Source organism: Ahaetulla prasina, chromosome 4, assembly GCF_028640845.1.
Source record: "Ahaetulla prasina isolate Xishuangbanna chromosome 4, ASM2864084v1, whole genome shotgun sequence".
Classification (NCBI taxonomy): domain Eukaryota; kingdom Metazoa; phylum Chordata; class Lepidosauria; order Squamata; family Colubridae; genus Ahaetulla; species Ahaetulla prasina.
In genome coordinates this window covers 6131143-6150083 of record NC_080542.1, presented here as the reverse complement: position 1 = coordinate 6150083, position 18941 = coordinate 6131143, and the positions used below count along the sequence as shown (strand labels likewise).

General features: G+C 45.7%; 1 protein-coding gene across 8 annotated transcripts in view; it reads right to left on the bottom strand.

The window, feature by feature from the left end:
- Positions 1-16020, bottom strand: part of RBM23 (RNA binding motif protein 23) — a 32515-nt gene extending 16495 nt beyond the window's left edge. Inside the window, exons 1-11 of one of the 8 annotated variants that reach the window (XM_058180011.1) lie at positions 15851-16020; positions 15348-15429; positions 6500-6628; positions 6301-6381; positions 5999-6046; positions 5842-5915; positions 5692-5736; positions 3590-3772; positions 2506-2559; positions 2299-2416; positions 1152-1304 (exon numbers count right to left, since the gene is read on the bottom strand). In XM_058180011.1, the coding sequence (XP_058035994.1) occupies positions 1152-1304; positions 2299-2416; positions 2506-2559; positions 3590-3772; positions 5692-5736; positions 5842-5915; positions 5999-6046; positions 6301-6381; positions 6500-6535 (792 nt within the window). In that variant the 5' untranslated portion in view covers positions 6536-6628; positions 15348-15429; positions 15851-16020. Of the gene's footprint in view, positions 1-1151; positions 1305-2298; positions 2417-2505; positions 2560-3589; positions 3773-5691; positions 5737-5841; positions 5916-5998; positions 6047-6300; positions 6382-6499; positions 6629-15347; positions 15704-15850 lie in introns of those variants that run through there. The other 7 variants (XM_058180010.1, XM_058180012.1, XM_058180013.1 and 4 more) reach the window with 7 other exon arrangements.
- Between the last annotated feature and the right edge of the window lie 2921 nt (positions 16021-18941).

Genomic DNA, 18941 nt, shown 5'->3' with positions numbered 1-18941 from the left:
ATGAGCACTGCCCCCTAGAGTCAGGAACGACTAGCACGTATGTGCGAGGGGAACCTTTACCTTTACCTTTTTAATGTTAATGTGGTATGATCACTAGAAGATACTAAGAAGAAAGTGGAGAATTTTACGATATTTAAAAGTTTATTATAATATTGAGTTTAGAGAAATGTGAATGTGAAAGAGCTGGCAAATGAGGAATGCCGCACAGAGATATGTGCACCCAGACCACACACTGCATAAGGAAAGATGGAATGTTTATCTTTATCCTTATGATTATATATTATCATATTAATATATATATATCAGATTATATATTGACCATCATTTGTGTTGTAAATGTTGTACCTTGATGAAGGTATCTTTTCTTTTATGTACACTGAGAGCATATGCACCAAGACAAATTCCTTGTGTGTCCAATCACACTTGGCCAATAAAAAAATCTATTCTATTCTATTCTATTCTATTTATAATTACACAGACTTCAGAGGATAATTAGAACTGCAGAAAAAATAATTGCTACCAACTTGCCTTCCATTGAGGACCTGTATACTGCACGAATCAAGAAGAGGGCTGTGAAAATATTTGCAGATCCCTCGCATCCTGGACATAAACTGTTTCAACTCCTACCCTCAAAACGACGCTATAGAGCACTGCACACCAGAACAACTAGACACAAGAACAGTTTTTTCCCGAAGGCCATCACTCTGCTAAACAAATAATTCCCTCAACACTGTCAGACTATTTACTGAATCTGCACTACTATTAATCGTTTCATAGTTCCCATCACCAATCTCTTTCCACTTATGACTGTATGACTATAACTTGTTGCTGGCAATCCTTATGATTTATATTGATATATTGATCATCAATTGTGTTGTAAATGTTGTACCTTGATGAACATATCTTTTCTTTTATGTACACTGAGAGCATATACACCAAGACAAATTCCTTGTGTGTCCAATCACACTTGGCCAATAAAAATTCTATTCTATTCTATTCTATTCTATTCTATTAAAAAATAAAAAACTTTTTATAAAAAAAAAACCAAACAAACAGCCAGAAATAACCCACAGATTATCTTTAAAAGGAGCGTAAGTAGCCCTCGACTTGTAGATTTTAGGGTTGGTTTTTAAAATGAAAAGTTTACAAACCTGGGAAGCCTGAACGATAATCGGGACGCCCAGGAGACGTTGCCCCGTTAGCCCGATGGCCAGCGGCACCGACTGTATCTCACAAAACTCGACGTAAGCGATGCCCTTCGAGCGCCGGGAATTTCGGTCGGAGATGATCCGTACGTCACGCACCTGGCCAAAGGGACAATTGAGGAAAACGTTAGCCGAAGAGTAACGAGGTGCCAAATGTTTTGTGCCTGGGTTTCTTTATTTTTTATTTCATAGTTTTTTTTCATTCCAGCCCCCTATGTGCCCCCTAACAACAACCCACTGGGCTGGGCTGGGTGAGTGTGATTGGCCCAAAGTCACCCAGATGGCTTTCGTGCCTAAGGTGGAACTAGAACTCCCAGTCTCCTGGTGATTGGGCCAGTTACCCAGCCAGCTTTCATGCCTAAAGTAGGACTAGAACTCCCCATCTCCTGGTGATTGTCCCAAAGTCACCCAGTTGTTTTTCATGCCTAAGATGGCACTAGAATTCCCAATCTCCTGGTGATTAGTCCAAAGTCACCTAGCCAGCTTTCATGCCTAAGGTAAGACTAGAACTTTCAGTTTCCTGATGTTTTGGCTCAAAGTCACCCAGTTGGCTTTCATGCCTAAGGTAGGACTAGAACTCCCAATCTCCTGGTGATTAGGCAGAAGATGGCTCTCCTGATTACTCCAAAGTCACCCAGGCGGTTTTTCTATCTAGGATAGGACTAGAACTCCCAGGCTCCTGGTGTTTGGCCCAAAGTCACCCAGTTGGCTTACATGCCTTAGGGGGCACTAGATATCCCCCGTCTCCTGGTGATTAGTCCGAAATCATTCGGCTGGTTTTCATGCCTAAGGTGGGACTAGAACTCACCGTCTCCTGGTGATTTGGCCAAACAGCTTTTTGTATCTTAAGATGGAAGTCGAAGTCATGGTCTCCAGGCCTCTAAGCCAGCGCCGTAATCACTAAGCCAAACTAAGGATAAAACCAGACTGAGGAACCCGCTACTCCAGCTAATTGCAATCACGGACTGTGCTAGTTAGGTTGGTGGGAACCAAGCATCAGAATGAGCCAGAAATCAGAAGCTGGTCACCCTTGCTTGGGGAAAAGTTAAGAATTTGCCAAAGCCAGAGAGAAGAGAAGGGAAGGGAAGATGACCTTGCCAACAGCCGAGAAAAAATCCTCAAGGTCTCGCGGGCGGATACGGGCAGCTAGCTGCATGCAGAAGACGGTGCGGGCGTCACGTTCTTCGGGGCTCAAGCTGCCCAGAGGCTCCCTGTAATTCAGACGCAGAATTGGACGCCGGGGAGAAGAATAGACGAGGCACGTTAAAACATCACCCTCCATCCACATTGCAATACTCACCGAAGGGGGCTCTTCTCTCTGAATAGGGGACTCTTGCTGTGTCCAAACCGTCGTCTGCAGAGAGAAAAACAAACCCAGATCGTTAACTTCAGCAGTGGCGAGACAATCACAAAGGTTGCTTACACAGCACCTTGCCTGCTATCATTGCATGAGCAGGTTATCCCTGCAGGTATAGCCCTCAACCTATCACCGTAACTGAGCCTGTCCATTATGGTCATATGGCATAATGGTTGTTAATACAAGCCGGGTAAATGACTTGACATTTTATGGGTTTTTGCGGCGGTCGTTAAGCAAATCAACGCTTTGCTCTGGAGGTTTTGCAAAAAAAAAAAAAAAATAAATCCTGCAGAAATGGCAGTTTTCGGACAAACCATTGTAAAACATGGTTACCTGACCAGAGATTGCTGGAAATGACTGTAAATGTTTAATAATAAAAACAACAACAACAGAGTTGGAAGGGACCTTGGAGGCCTTCTAGTCCAACTCCCTGCCCAGGCAGGAAACCCTACACCATCTCAGACAAATAGTTATCCAACATTTTCTTAAAAATTTCCAGTGTTGGAGCATTCACAACTTCTGCAGGCAAGTTGTTCAACTGATTAATTGTTCTAACTGTCAGGAAATTTCTCCTTAGTTCTAGGTTGCTTCTCTCCTTGATGAGGTAAAGGTAAAGGTTCCCCTCACATATCTGTGCTAGTCGTTCCTGACTCTAGGAGGCGGTGCTCATCTCCGTTTCAAAGCCAAAGAGCCGGCGCTGTCCGAAGATGTCTCCGTGGTCATGTGGCCGGCGTGACTCAATGCCAAAGGCTCACGGAACGCTGTTACCTTCCCACCAAAGGTGGTCCCTATTTTTCTACTTGCATTTTGTTACATGCTTTCGAACTGCTAGGTTGCCAGAAGCTGGGACAAGTAACAGGAGTTCACCCCGTTACGCGGCACTCAAACCGCCGAACTGCCAACCTTCCGATCGACAAGCTCAACGTCTTAGCCACTAAGTCACCGTGTCCCTTTCTCCTTGATTAGTTTCCATCTAATCTAGGAAAATCATACTACAATTCGGCCCACATGCTGCGGGACTGCTCACCCTGGGGGAGGTGGGCTGCGATAACGGATTCTTTCCTCCCGCCGGCGCTCTCGGCTCCGAGATCGGCTGGCTCGCCTATTACGATCCCGACTGCGGCTCCGATGGCGGCTTCTGCTCCGATGACGGCTGCGTCGATCCCGGCTCCGGCTGCGTCGACGATGCCGGTCTCGGTCCCGACTACGGCTAGGAAGATCAACCGTTATCAGATTTTGCATCAGGGGTGGGTTGGCGGGTGGGTGAAATGTTGCTTTTGGTATTTTCCCTGCATCTGGATCAGGGGTCTCCAACCTTGGCAACTTTAAGACTTGTGGACTTCAACTCCCAGAATTCCTCAGCCAGCTTTGCTTTGCTGGCTGAGGAACTCTGGGAGTTGAAGTCCACAAGTCTTAAATGTTGTCAAGGTTGGAGACCCCTGATCTGGATTATTGAGGGAACCAAGTCTCAGTTTAACCCAACGCTACAAATCGGAAACCTTGGAAAGCTAAAACAACTCTTTTGAGCAACGACCAACTTTGGAATAATGTGTGGCATTTTTTTTACATTTATTGAATATGGAATTTATCAGGAATTTTAAAACCAACAGCCACAGCAACCATAGTAAAAAAAAAAAAAAACCAAGTTAAATGTAGGTAGTCCTTGGCAAGGTTGTAATGTAATCATGTCAGCAAACCTGATTTTATGATTTATTTATTTTTTGGCAACAGCAGCAGTTGATTTTGCCAAAAAAGCGGAATAGCATTACAGGTAGTTCTCGACTTATAACAGTTCATTTAGTGAATGTACAAAGTTTATAACGGCACTGAAAAAAAAAGAGACTTATGACGGTTTTTCCACAGTTGCGACCTTTGTAGCATTCCCCCGATCGTGTGATCAAATTTAAGTTGCTTGGCAACTGGTTCGTATTTATGACGGGTTCGCAGTGTCCCAAGGTCACGGGATCCAGTTTTGTGACCGTCTGACAAGCAAAATCGACGGGGAAGCCAGATTCACTTAACAACCGTGTTACTGACTCAACAAGGGCAGTGATTCACTTAACAACTGTGGCCGGAAAAGACATACAATGGGGCAAAACAAATTTCTCTCTTAGCAACGTGAAATTTTGGATTCAACTGCAGTCCTAAGCCGACGGCTACCTGTAATGCATAGCCAGAACTGAGAATCGCCCGCCCAAATCCCCAAGTTCAACTTTTCCTTCCTTTAACCCCTGTCGTCTCCCACTCCTCCGCTGACGGCCGGGTCAGGGAAATCCGAATCAGGCTTGCCTCTGCAGCTCTGCCCAAAGTCCTAGCAAAGTCCTCAGAGCAGGCAGGAGACCAGAAAGTGACTTCAGCAAGATAAGTTCGACTTTGCCTGACTCAGAGACTGCCAGAAAGCAGATCCTTTATATAGGCCATGGGGTGTGGCTCCATGACTCAGCACTTATCCAGGCCTGCCCCTCCCTTCCTTCTGTTGCCTCCGCCTATCCAGTCTTCTGATGCGAGGGTCACTCCAATCAGCAGCTGTTGGAAATAAACTTTCCTCAGGCTCACATGCTGTGGAGGAGGGGGGGGGGTCTAGCTGCTCCGTTTGCCTGGGCATGGAGCCAGGGCTGGGGCCGGGGGATGCTCCCTCCTCTGCAGCCTGCTTGGGCATGGAGCCAGGGCTGGGACCGGGAGGTGCCCCCTCCTCTTCAGCTTGTCTGGGCATGGAGCCAGGACTGGGGCCGGGAGGCATACATTCCTCCGTGTTCGGGAGCAGATAAGCAGACCCCGGCTGCGGTGAGAGCGGGCAAGACACAACAACCCCCTTCCATCGCTGACCTCCCCTCCCCATGACCAATCAGATTCAAGCAAAATGTTTTCAGAAAAGTCAGTTCAAGGGCAGGCTGGTATGTAGCTGCCTTTGTCTTCCAGCCGGATGACCTTGAGGCAGCTTCTCGGGGGAGATATGGATGTTACTTTCGCTTTCCCCCCTTCCCATCCACTCTCCCCAGAATTCCCGGCAGACTGTCACAAGCAAGGTCCGGTGTTACGCTTCCTTATGTGGGGATCCCCTCTGCTTCTATGCCAACCCCAGCCAGGGCCTGCCCACTTTTTCTGCGCTCTCTTCGGGACTATCCTTACCTGTGTCTGTGGTCACGGCTCCTGCTACGACTCCTCTTCTTTTTGCTTTGAGGGAGGAAGCAAGCCAGAAATGAGAGCCACGTTGAGGGAGGGGACGGGAGAAACGAAGGGGTGGGGTAGGGGAGAAACCACACAGCCCTCGCGGCTTACCTGCTGCTTTCCCCATTGCTGCTGCTGGGGGCGCTGTCCTTCTTTGCTTCTTTTCCTTGTTCCTCCGGAGACGGCTAACAAGACAAGGAGAAAGGAGGTTAGACTGTAGTCTTCCAGCTCCCTCCTTATTTCCTTCCCTTCAGTTTTTGGACATTACCTGGGCTGTGGGGGGGTCAGTTGGCGGCTTTGAGGGTCCTGGCTGGGCCTGGAAGAAATGTTAAGAGTGGATTCAGGAGGAAAGAAGCACCATGAGAAAACGGGCATGGAAACACAATTCCCTTTTATTCCCTTATATTCATTCCCCTCTCCACAGTTCACGGCAGTCTGTCTCTGCATGGCAAGCATAAGATGGCAGATGACACCCAGTTTTTATCGTTATCTCAGGACTCCTGGCAAACTACAACATAGTCATTCTTTCCCCACAGGCTTAACATGTTTCTGGTTTTTGAATACCCTCACCTCCTCTTTCTTGTACGGGGCCTCCAGCATCGCTTCTATCACAATGTCGAAGTCGTCGGAGGCCATGCCATCTTCTTGGGTCTACGAATACGGACAGAGAGAGAGAAAAGAGTAAAAAAAAAAGATAAAAGAGCGTCCCGGCGGGAACTCTGCTACGCCATCTTTGCCAAATGAAAGGGAAAGGCGGCTGGATACTCACAGGATCCCGGGATGGATGGGGGAACGCCGGATCCATGGCTGGCCCAAATGGGTGGGCTCCCCACCACCCTGAGGCACAGGAGCAGCTGGTGGAGAAGCGGGTCTAGAAGGCAAATGAGTTGGTCACAGCCTGGAAGAGAAGGAGGCCAGAATGGATTTTGAGGAGTGGAATATGGAACAGGAGCTGGGCCATATATGTTGCCTGGAGACCAAAGACGTTCTACACTCCGGAATGGAACTGTGCTCTAAACCAGCGGTCACCAACTGGCGGTCCGTGGACCACTGGTGGTCCGCGAGAAAATTTTTTGGTGGTCCTCAGAAAAATTATTTGCATTTTTTAATATTGCACTAAATCAGGGGCCCCCTGAGATGAATATGTGCAATGAATGGTTGTGAGAGAGTCTACCCCTTTGGGGTCTTTTTGTGTGGGTTGGAGGGGGGCAGAAATTCTGACTTGGGGTCTGCTTCGGCCTTCTGGTACGGGGCTTTGGGCAAAGGTTAGAAGGAAGCGCTGCTTGTGTCAAAGAGCCAGCGGGCCGTGTTCCACTGGGACTGCCTCATGGCCTGGAACTGGTGACCATCTCAGTCCGCTGAGCCTCCAGGTGCCGGTACCTGGCTTTGTACTCCCGGAGGTCTTTCCTCTGCTTGGAAAGCCTATGCTCGTGGTCCTCAGTGAGGTGCTTCTGCTGAGCCTCCTTCTTGGTCATATCCCAATTTGAACTGAGCCAGCTGTTTGGCCAACTCTTTCCGGTGGTGGCTGCTTAGCTCCAACAACTGCTTCCTGTTGAGGCCCTAAGGAGTCTGGGGAGGCAAGGAGTGGCTGGGAGTGGCGAGTAGAGGCTGGTGAGGTGCCCCTCCATGTGAGTGACATCGAGTTGGCCACTCCCACCCAGTCACATGACCACCTAGCCACCACCACCCCCATCCAACCGGTCATTAGGCAGATCATATTAGTGGTCCGCAGGATTTAAAATTATGAACTTAGTGGTCCCTGAGGTCGGAAAGGTTGGTGACCCCTGCTCTAAAATCACCTGTTTGGAACCCTCTGGAATGTGTATCCAGCGAAGAACAAAACCCCTAACCCTTCAAATTAATTACCCATCAGCTTTTTACACAAAGGAAACAATCATTGATAACCAATTGGCCTTTTGCTTCTTTCCTCTCGACTGTTTTAGAGCAAACTTTGCTCACAGAGCTATCGGTCTCCAGCCCATCCTAAAAGAAGACCTATTTCAAAATCCCAGAAAAGCTAGCAAAAATGTTTAAAGATAAATCAGCAACATGTTGGAAATGCTCTCATTTGCCGGGATCAAATTATCATATGGGGTGGATATGCACAGAAGCAAAAAATTATTGGTTTAGAACAGGGGTCTCCAACCTTGGTCCCTTTAAGCCTTGTGGACTTCAACTCCCAGAGTTCCTCAGCCAGCTTTGCTGGCTGAGGGACTCTGGGAGTTGAAGTCCACAAGGCTTAAAGGGACCAAGGCTGGAGACCCCTGGTTTAGAATACAGACATGGTTAAAGGAAATGCTACAAAGATCTATAAAATTACAGCCAGTTTCCTATTGGGTATTTTGCCAGAAAGATATAGCAAAGGAGAAATGTATTTAATTATTCACGTAATAACAGCACCAAGAATTGCATTTGTGCAAAACTGGAAGTTAGAGAGAATCCCGTCAGAAGGTGAAGTAATAAAAAAGATTTTAGACTGTGCGGAAATGAATAGATTAATTTTAAGAATAAAAGATAAAGAGGAATCGGTATACTTCAAGACATGGGAAAGATTCTACGTATGGTTAGAAAAGAGACACAAATAAAAGACGATAGATAAACAATGTTAATAAATGGAAATTAAATGAGAGAAACGATAATGAAGAAATAGAAACCCAGATATCGCCAGAGTAAATGGGAAAGGGGGATGGGGGGAAGAAGAAGAATATAAATATAAATGTACGATTATGAAATGATACGATTGGGTAAAATAGAAAAGAAACTGTAAATAAAGTATATATTATCAGAAGATTAGAGTGGCTCAGATACCAAACAAGGGAAATATCATACAACAAAGAAGAAAGAAAGAAGAGAGGAACAGAGGTTAAGATAGAGGAGGTGGAGAGAGGGATGGAGGGAAGGAAGGAAAAGGAGAAGGAGAGGAAGATAAGTTAGGGCAGGGGTCTGCAGGGGTCTAATAAGCAGGGTTATTAGCAGGGGTCTAATAAGTTAGGGCAGGGGTCTGCCAGCCAGCTGAGGAACTCTGGGAGTTGAAGTCCACAAGTCTTAAAAGAGCCAAGTTTGCAGACCCCTGAGTTAGGGGATAAGAGTAGGAGAGAAGGTGAGAAAGGAGGGAAAGAGAAGAGGAGTGGGGGAGAGGAAAGGGAAGTATATATGAAGAAGAAGAGGAGGAAGAAGGTAGGAAAGGAGAAGGAGGGAGGGAAAAGAGAAGGAGAAGGTTTGCTGTAAAAAGGAAGGAAAGAAAGGGTAGAAGAGCAACTCCAAATGCAATTAAAATGTTTCATTTTTGTGCTTTCTTTAGAGAGATTATGTATGATTATCTGTGAATGAAAAAATGTACATTTACAATATGTGTATAAGAAAAGAAAAAAGAAAAAACTTTTTATAAAAAAAAAAATCCCTCGGACAGTCCAGAATGAGCATTTCTCCGCTGGGTTAAGGTAGAACTATAATTTGTAAGTATTTTTGCAAGTGTAACTTGCTTCTGAAGGACATTATGGCCAGACGGGTATTCAAATCCAGGTTTTTTTGAATCAATAAACAGGAGAAGAAAGTAAGTCTTAGAAAATGCTTTGGATGGAAGGGTGAGGGAAAGAGTAGGGGGAAAAAAAACAAGAGTAGAAAAAAAACAAAAATCCTATGAATTACATTTTCGTACCTTTTTTTAAAGCTGGTTTGTAAATGAGTTTTGCAATTCTGGGTCACCTTGCGTGCCACAATATTACAATCAAAATATTTATATGTATTTTTAAGTATGAAATGTTTACTTAAAATAGAAGCATTTTATAAACAGGCTTAAAAGTGAGAGGAAAGGAAAGAGAAAGAAAAGAAAGTGAGTGTCAGTTTTGGAAAGCAATTTTCTTTTTTGCTTTTTAACTGCCACATATTTTAGCTGGGGAAGTTGGGAGGGGGGTTGTTGTTGGAGCGGTAGAAAGTTAGTCATAACAACATTCCGTATTCAAGGACATCCTACATCTGATGGAGACTGCCTGAAGATTGTATCCAATTGAGTGTGAAGAGTTGATTGGACAATGTGATGAACTTGTGGGTGTGGGACAGGGCTGTGAACTGTCAACTGGGTGTGGAAAACCTGGAAGCTTTCAGTTTCGGGTTTTCCCAGCTGTACCAACATGACATCTCTAATAAATTGGAACTTTGAGGAATCTTAAGCCTCAGAGCTTTATTTTGTTGGGGGTGTTCCTCGGAACCCTGACAAAGAGAACAAGAAAGAGAAACAAAAAAAGAGGAGGGAGGGAAAATGTATTCCTTGTCTGTAACATCTTTTAAATGCAGAAGATGCTACAGGTAATCGATTTATGACCGGTGGTTTAGCGAATGTTCAAGGTTATGAAAGATTGGCCCAGACTTATGATCCAGATCCAAAGTTCTGGTGATCACCCCCTCCCATGGTCATTGTCCCGGGGTCAATATGATCCCCTTTTGTGACCTTCTGACAAAGCAAAGTCATCGAGGGGAAGCCAGATTCACTTAACAACCGAGCTACCAACTTAATAGCCGCAGTGACTCACTTAACAAACGCAGCAAGAAAGGTTGTAAAAATAAGAGCAAAATTCACTTAACAAGTGTCTTGCTTAGCAATGGAAATTTGTTTGACTCAATTGTGTTTGTAAGTTGAGGACTACCTGCATCTAAGGTGGCTTAGGTATTTTTTTTCCTATCTGGCAGCCCCTGTCTGTCTAAGGAACTTCAAAAAGTTCCACCCATCAGGCTGTTTTTTCCCATCCTCATATAAATGCGAATAAGGAAACAACTCCCGTTGAATTCCTACCTGCTAAAGTTACATGAAAGTTATGGGAATCTTCCTTTTTTTAAAGGAAGGAAGGAAGGAAGGAGAGAGAGAGAGAGAGAAAAGGAAGGAAGGAAGGAAGGAAGGAAGGAAGGAAGGAAGGAAGGAAGGAAGGAAGGAAGGAAGGAAGGAAGGAAGGAAGGAAGGAAGGAAGGAGAAAAGGAAAAAAGAGAAAGGAAGGAAGAAGGGAAGGAAAGGGAGGGAAGGAAGGAAGGAAAGAGAGAGAGAGAGAGAGAGAGAGAGAGAGAGAGAGAGAGAGAGAGAGAGAAAGCTTTATGGGTGAAAAACCCCCAATATTCTGCAATAACACTTCAGACTCCAATAGGTTTATTCAAACCTGCAGTTACTTTCACAGAACTTTGGAATCCAAGTAGAGACTGCCAAGCTTGATCATTTGGGAACGCAGTATTTCTCAATCTTGGCAACTTTAGCATGTGTGGATTTCAATTCTCAGAATTCCCCAGCCTTTAAATCCCAGCAATTCTGGGAGCTGAAGTCCACCTATCCTTAAAAGCTGTTAAGATTGAGAAAAACTAGGAAGGCAACACTGCCCTTCTGGACTTTTTGGCAAAAAAAAGAGAACATTTCTAATAGTTCTCCGGTTTGGCCCAATCCTAGCTGTAACCATGTATATATAACCTGCAGGATCGTAACTGAAACAATAACCTACCGATTTCACCAGCTCAAAACAGGAGCAAAACTACCCTCTGGTCACCTGCAGGAAAATTTCACAACTATTCTGGCCTTTCCCTAAACTTATTCTGCCCTCTCGCTCACCAGCTCAGAAACAGCTAGCTTTTTTTTAGCAGCTCAGCACTAGAAATCTAATTTGTACCTTTTTTTTCTTGTTTCCCCTTCTTTACCACACCTGTCTCTTCCCTATTTCTCCGTCTTTTTGCTTCTGTATTTTTTTTTTGTAGGTTATATCAGAGTTCCCCAATCTTTCCGGGTTGATGGGCCGGATTTGAGGGTGGGAGGGGGGAAAGAAGAGGATGGCTTTGTGGGAGGGGCAGGCACGTGTGCGAGGCCGCGAGTTCTTGCGATGCTCAACGAGTAGGGCCGCAAGCCTCCACAATGCGCAAGTGGGGCTGTGTTTGCACACCCATGCGCATACCAGCCAACCACTCACGAGGCCCGGTTATGAATACGTCACAGACCGGTAGTGGGGCCACGACTCACAGACTGGGGTCCCTTATGTTATATCATAAATTAATACAATTGTTATAAACAAGAGAAATCTAATTTGTAGCACAAGTGCCTGCGGATCAGAGCACTAATTGATGCCGATATTAGAAGAACCAGAACAATGCATTTCAAATGCTTTCCTAAAACAAATTCAAGAGAAGCCAGAATACTGATTCTCAATCTTTTCTTCACCATGGACCCTCTTTGGGGCCACCGACCCCCAAGACTTAAGATTTTAAGAGTGAGATCTTAAGATTGAGAACCGCCACTCCAAAATGCTGTAAGCAGAAGGAATCAATCTGTTCATTTCTGCATCTTTCACAGAACCTTTTCCAACAGATGCACCGTTAAATTTTCAGCTGCCAATGCATGTCTGTTTTCTCTCCTGTCAATCCACCTTCCTTTCCTTGAACTTTTTTCTCTTTTCCCCCTGGGAAAACAGGGCCTTAAAGGCCTCCCAAAAGAGAGCCAAGCCACCTACCACAGCAAAGCTACACAAATGTTACATTTGCAAGTTGCTGAACAGGCCTGTGGGAGTTTCTTAAAAAGCTTATTTGAATTTCCAAGGGCATAACCCTTTACATTCTTCCTTCCACTAAGTCTCCAGATTGCTCATCCTTCTTTCGAAGGTAAGAATATAACAGGATATAACTGTCATGGAACTCTGCCCTAGAGGTTATCAGCAACGGCATATTTACTCTGATGGTTTTTTTCCCACTCTGTGTTACCCATGAAAAGATTCAAGTTACTACTTATTTCCAAAATAAAGGGACATTTACTGGAATGTAAGTGGGAAATTCAATCAAATAACCCCTTTTCATCTTCTAACAATTTAATCAAGCAAAAAACAAAACAAAGCCCAACTACAATATCTATCAATAAAGACAACACCTATTGGAAAGTATAGCAAAAGATACTTGCTTTTTTCTTCAAAATGCCCTAATCTTTTTTTTTTTTTTTTTACAATGAGACCTCTGAAAGTACATACAGTACATTCTACTGAAAAAGCAAAGACTACAGATGGGTTTTAAAATTTTCCGATGGGCAGGCACAGGGAACGCAAAAGTTTTAACAGGCTGATAAACATGGAGGTTCACCATTGGTTTAAATTAGGGGTCTCCAACCTTGGCAACTTTAAGACTTGTGGACTTCAACTCCCAGAGTTCCTCAGCTAGCTTTGCTGCCTAAGGAACTCTGGGTTGAAGTTCACAAGTCTTAAAGTTGCCAAGGTTGGAGACCCCTGGTTTAAATCATGTAAATGGTGGGAAACTGACAAAAACGCGATGGGGATTGTTGAAATCAGCTCACTGTAGTTCTTTGCACATAGTAAGGCTCTCTACAGACACAAGAAACCTTTTGAAATCCAAAGGCATCCATCAAAGCTGTAGATTTATTGACTTAAACCTCCAAAATGTAAAGGAAGCTTCTATTCCTATTTTCATGCTGCAAAACACTCATGGTTATTCTACACTTTGCAAACTTCCAAACTGCCAAATTTTAGGGTCTGGGAAAATAATAATAAAAAGCAGGTACGCTCCAAAAACACATATATCCAATAGATCTGAATTATTCCCAACACTTCTGGAAAAAAAGCTGGAAACTCTGTAAACCTCCAATCATTATTAAATTTTCATCTTGCCACTTCTTCCCCCACCCCAAGATCTTTTTGCTCCAATGGCCAGCTTAAGAATCCTTTTTGAAATCCGAAAACAAAAACAACAGATTTTATAATCCAGTATTATAACACATCCATCCGAGACCACTGCGTTTATTATTATTTATTATTCTGAAGCATCCAAATTACTGCCCCTCAGTTCATGGAAGTTACTTTACTACTGCATATCCATACAACTTCCTTGTTTACTAGGCTTTGTTTGAGGAAGTCACACGTGCATTCAAGCCCAGACAATCTCACACCACAAGCCTTTTCTAACAAGACACGGGATTCTAGAGTTCTGAAAGCAAGCAAACAGGGTCGAAACCCATTTCATTTTCCTCCCTAGGCCATTTCCATGCCTTTAGACCAGGGGTGTCAAACTTGTGGCGTCATCACGTGATGTACTGGGACTCCCCCCTTCGCTAAACCGGGGAGGGGCAGGACCAGCACGAGACGCATCCGGCCGGCGAGTTTGACACTCCTGCTTTAGACACTTTTTCCATGTTAAGATTACTGAAAAGTCCACTTCACTCATTATCCAATAGAAAAACAAGAATGACATAAATACAACTTCACAGCCCCTACAAAGATGACAGCTGAGCACTGTTTTGGGCACAAACACAGCAGAATCAGGGCATTTTTTACCCTTGTTAAAATCTCCAATTCTCTGGAAATAAATGTCTATGGAGATTTCTCAGTCACCCCAAATCGTTGTCTCAAAGGTGCTTTTTTTCAAAAGGCAACTGGACTATGGAGTGGGGTTTTTTCCCTTGAGGTAGATATGGGTCCCCCCCCCCACTGAGGAAGCTTTATCAGGAAATAATTTGTCGGGAAATAAGCAAAACGTATTAAGCAAAACGTATGCACCCCAAGCAAAGACCAGGCCAAGGAACAACTGTTCAGGAAGGCAAGGCCATGCTGAACAACCATTTGTCTGAAACGGTTCTTAACTTGTGGTTCGCGGACTCCTGCGAGGACCATGATGTCATCACAAGTGTGTGTGAAAGTTTGAACAACTGTATTATAAGTCTTTGGGGTCTGTGGTCACAAAAGGTATTTCAAGGGGGTCCATGGTAAAGTTTGAGAACCACTGGTCTTGGGCAGTACTTCTCAATCTCAGTGACTTTAAGATGGGTGGACTTCAATTCCCAGAATTTCTCAGCCAGCATGGCGCTCTCTCTCTCTCTATATATATATATATGTATATGTAAGTGTATTTATGTGTATATATAGAGCACTGTGTGTATATGTGTGTGTGTGTTATATACACACGGATATATCCAGCATATTACCCTGTTTCCCCCAAAATAAGACATCTCCTGATAATAAGCCCAATCGGGCTTTTGAGTGCATGGCAATAAGGCCAAGCGCTTATTTCAGGGTTCAAAAAAATATAAGACAGGGTCTTATTTTCGGGGAAACACGGCAGTTCACGCATCGGTATGCATCCAGCATATTAGTCCACCCATCATAAAGATGCAAAGGTTGAGAAATACTAGCCTAGGGTCTCCTGTTTTGAGCAGGGGGCTGGACTAGAAGACCTCCAAGGCCCCTTCCAACACTGTCAATTCAGTCCTTCTGAATTTTCCTCCCTCCAGCTGATTTCTATCCCGTTTTCCCCAACCCTTCAGCCTCACAAGGGTTTGTGGCTTCATCCCAGCGTTTCTCAACCTTTGGCCCCTTGGAAGTCGGGTGGATTTCCAACTCCCAAGAATTCCCCAGCCAGCTATTACAGGTGGGGGGAATTCTGGGAGTTGAAAGTCCACCCGTCTTTCAAAGGTTTGAGAAACGCCGCCTTCGCCAGTAGCAAGAGTCGGAAGGGATCTTGGAGGTCATCCAGTCTACCCCCCCGCCCACGCAGGAGACCCGTCCTAGGGATTCGAACCGGCGACCTTTCTGATCCAGTGTCTTAGCCACTTGAGCCATGTAGTCAGGCTCAGATGGGGGGGAACCAAAGATGGCACCTACCTGGCCTTCCTCACTCCCGCAGTGTCCTGGCTTCCTCTCCCTTGGAGGCCGGCCTCGCCCCAACGAAAGGCAACGAGCACACCTGTGGGGGGGGGGAGAGAAAAGCAGTGCCACATGGGTCAGGGAACCCTCCGCGCCATTGTTCCCCGTCCAGGGCTCCATATCTCGTCACCTACCTCTACACACACACACACACACACAGAGACCTCCAGCTGCGCCCCTCCCCCCCAAAAAACCCACTTCCGGGAATAAAGGCAAGGCCGAAAAGATACCCAAGGGCCAGGCCACGCCCCCTTTGGCCTAGAAGCCACGCCCCTTTCGCGCCCGCTGCGCCTCTTTCTCCCCCCTCCCTTTTCGGAGCCCTCGTGAGAATTCTAATCTCCCCCCCTCCCGTGTGACGTCACCGCCCGCGGCGTGACGTCACCGCCGCTGCCCGCTCGATGCTTTGACCGCCTCAGGCCTGGTTGCTTGAGGGTTTGTTTTTCGCCTTCGAAGTCACTCACCCACCTCCCCCTCCCCTTGGGCCGCTAGAGCCCGGCGGTTTTTTTTTCCCCCCGTCCGGTCGGCCTCCGAAAGCGCTTCGCTCCTTTTCCTCCGACGCGGCCGCAGGGAGCAGGAGCAGCAGCGATTCTAAGATGGCGGTCGGACGCTGCTTCCCTCCAGGACGGTACCCCTCCCTTCTCCTTCGGCTCGCGGAGGGGCGGGGGGGGCGGAGCACGCGTGCGCAGGAGCGCCGCCCGCCGCGGATTGGCTGAAAGGGTGAGGTGGAAAGATGAAGCGTGTCAAAAAAGGGGGTGGGTCCCGATGGGGGAAAAAGCCGCGCGGCGATTGGCTGGTCTTCGTCGGAGAGGCGGCCTTTTGTCGGTGACGTTCCCGCTGATTCGCTAAGGGGCTCAGAAAGGCGGATTGAGGTCGAATTTTTTACCCCTTTCCTTCCCTCGCACGCAAGAAAACCAATGGTTGTGAAACCAGGGGCGGGGTTTCCTAGTAGCCAATTGAGCAAGCCGACTGGGAAAAAAATAATAATAATAAACTGTCGGGGCGGCTGATTGGCTGGATGAGCGGATAAACGCCAAAGTGCGGCAAATATCATTGGTCTATAGCGAGTGAGAGGGGGGGAACGGGACGGAATGAAGCGAAAGCGTCCTCCCCTCCGAAGCTTGCCCTGATTGGATTAAAGCCGTACACGTTACAAACAAAGCCCTGATTGGTGCTTTAGTCGCCGAGTCCGTAGGGGAAGACGCTTTCTGGGCAGGTCAAAGGCCGCGAGGCTCCTGGAACCAAAGGAAAAAAGGGGGTGGAGTCACGCAGTTACCACGGCAACAGCGGCCTGGTCTCCTTGCTGAGGCCTGACGAGTTGCTCGCCTCGCCCAGTTTCCCAGCAAAGAGCCAAGACAGGCGGCCTTTGTCCCGCCACTGGACGGTTTTCGTGGCCTACGGGACCTGAGCCCGTTATTTGGCCAAAGGAAGACGGCCCTCAACAGGGCCGCCTCAACTAATCCTGGTTCTAATTGGGAGCCAGGACCCCTCACGTAGTCACCCGTCCCCTCAGGCTTTTTGAGGGGGGGGTTTTGATGGAAGTAAAAGCACCTCCTTCCATGTGGCCAGAATACAGTTCAAGGACATGTTCCAACAATGGCAGGCAAGCAAGCCTGCTTCATTTCAGGCTGGTTAACAGCTTCGGCTGCCTCCATTTTGCACCTTCTGGATAGTCTCCAAGTGAAGCCCCCCCCCCCCATAGTAGTCAAGCTCTGAGGCCACGACTGAAAGGACTCAAGATTGGCATTAGGAAAGTTCCTTAAATTCCAGGTTGTCCCAAAGGTGCTTTTTTTTTTCCCCCAGGAGGCAACTGGACTTTTCTTGGGTGTTTTTTTTTTCCTTCGAAGACGTTTCGCTTCTCCTCCGAAAAGCTTCTTCAGCTCTCCCCACCATCCAGTCAGAGTCGAAGAAGCTTCTTGGGGGAGAAGCGAAACGTCTTAAAGAAAAAAAAAAACAACCACCCCAAGAAAAGTCCAATTGCCTCTTGAAAAAAAAGTACCTTTGGGACCAGAGTTGGCTTGCTGTCAGGTTTCCGACAGATGCCTTATTTAAATCAAAGCTTCAAAAGAAATCGTTATTTATTAGGAGCTTCATGTCCTTCAAAAGAAATCGTTATTGGGAGCTTCATGTCCGCACGTTCCCAAGTGAAGCCAACTCTGACCCCACGTAATTTACGCCCCAATCATGACCCTGTTTTTTCCCCCTCCCCCCAGAGTGTGTCATCAATCACATTCACCAACAGAGCAATTTCCCGGGTTGAAATCACTCCCCTTTGGCTGCTGTGGGTAACCTTGGGAGACAGCCTTGAGAGAGAGATCTCTGGAATGTGCTTCTGTCTTTGTGCCATTTTGTCGGTTTCCCATCCTCCTTGACTATGGCAACCTGACATCAGGCCATGCGAGTTGACACATGACCTGGATGACTGAGAATCTCTACAGACTTTTAGCTGTACAATTTGGGATGAACGCTCTTTGGTGTGGGAGTAGGAATGGATTTCCAGAGGGGGGGGAAAATTGCAGATTACAGGAACCAGGAGCACCACTCGGGCGACTCTGAGGATACAGATAAATCTCCAAATGGCCTCAATGGCCCTGTAAAAAGTTTGCAAATAACCAGCTGTCTTGCAAGGAATATAAAACATTCCATTCCCCACTGCCCTGTCAAAGCTGAAGAAACTTCTTGGATGAGAAGCGAAACATCTTCAAAGAAAAAAAACAAAAAACAAAGTCCAGTTGCCTTCTGAAAAAGCAGCTTTGGGACAACTGTGACTGAGAATCTCTACAGATTTTTACTGAAAGGCCTCAAGATTGGAATTAGAAAAGTTTGTTAAACTTTCACTCTAGGTTCACCAGGTTTTCACTACTTTTCTAAAAAAAAAAAAAAGCAATCTTGGGATAACAGACAAAAGTACTTGGGAGAGAGCCTTTTTTTTATATTTAGTCCAAACTCTTAGAATGACGTGCTTAACAAAAAAAAAAAAAAAATTCTCGGTGTGTGCATTCACCTCAGCTTGATCATACAAAAATATATATATATCCTCAATTCATGGCCCTCCAAATAGAATAGATTCTTATTCTTCAAGGTTCATCTGGTCCTTCATCCAAACCACACAAAAAGCCATCAAAAGTATAGTTTTAAATCTGGTTTGCTTTGCTTGCTTATTAGTAACCTATGACTATCACTAAGTGATGTATCTTATTATTCTTGACGAATGTATTTTTTTTGGTTTCCTTTTATGTACACTGAGAGCATATGCACCAAAGACAAATTCCTTGTGTCCAATCACAGCTGGCTAATAAAAAATTCTATTCTATTCTATTCTATTCCAATTCCAATTCCAATTCCAATTCCATTCCATTATTTTATTCTATTCTAAAATCTGGTACTTAGGCCAAATCCTCCTCTCTCTTTTTCATCCCCTAACTTATGAAAGACTTAGATTGGAATTCAGAAAGTTTGTTAAAGGAATTGCTGACGACAGAAAGCTTCAGTTGCGATGAGTGTGACAAAATGATGGGACACAACTGGCTAGCAACAGGAAAGTGACAAGTCAGA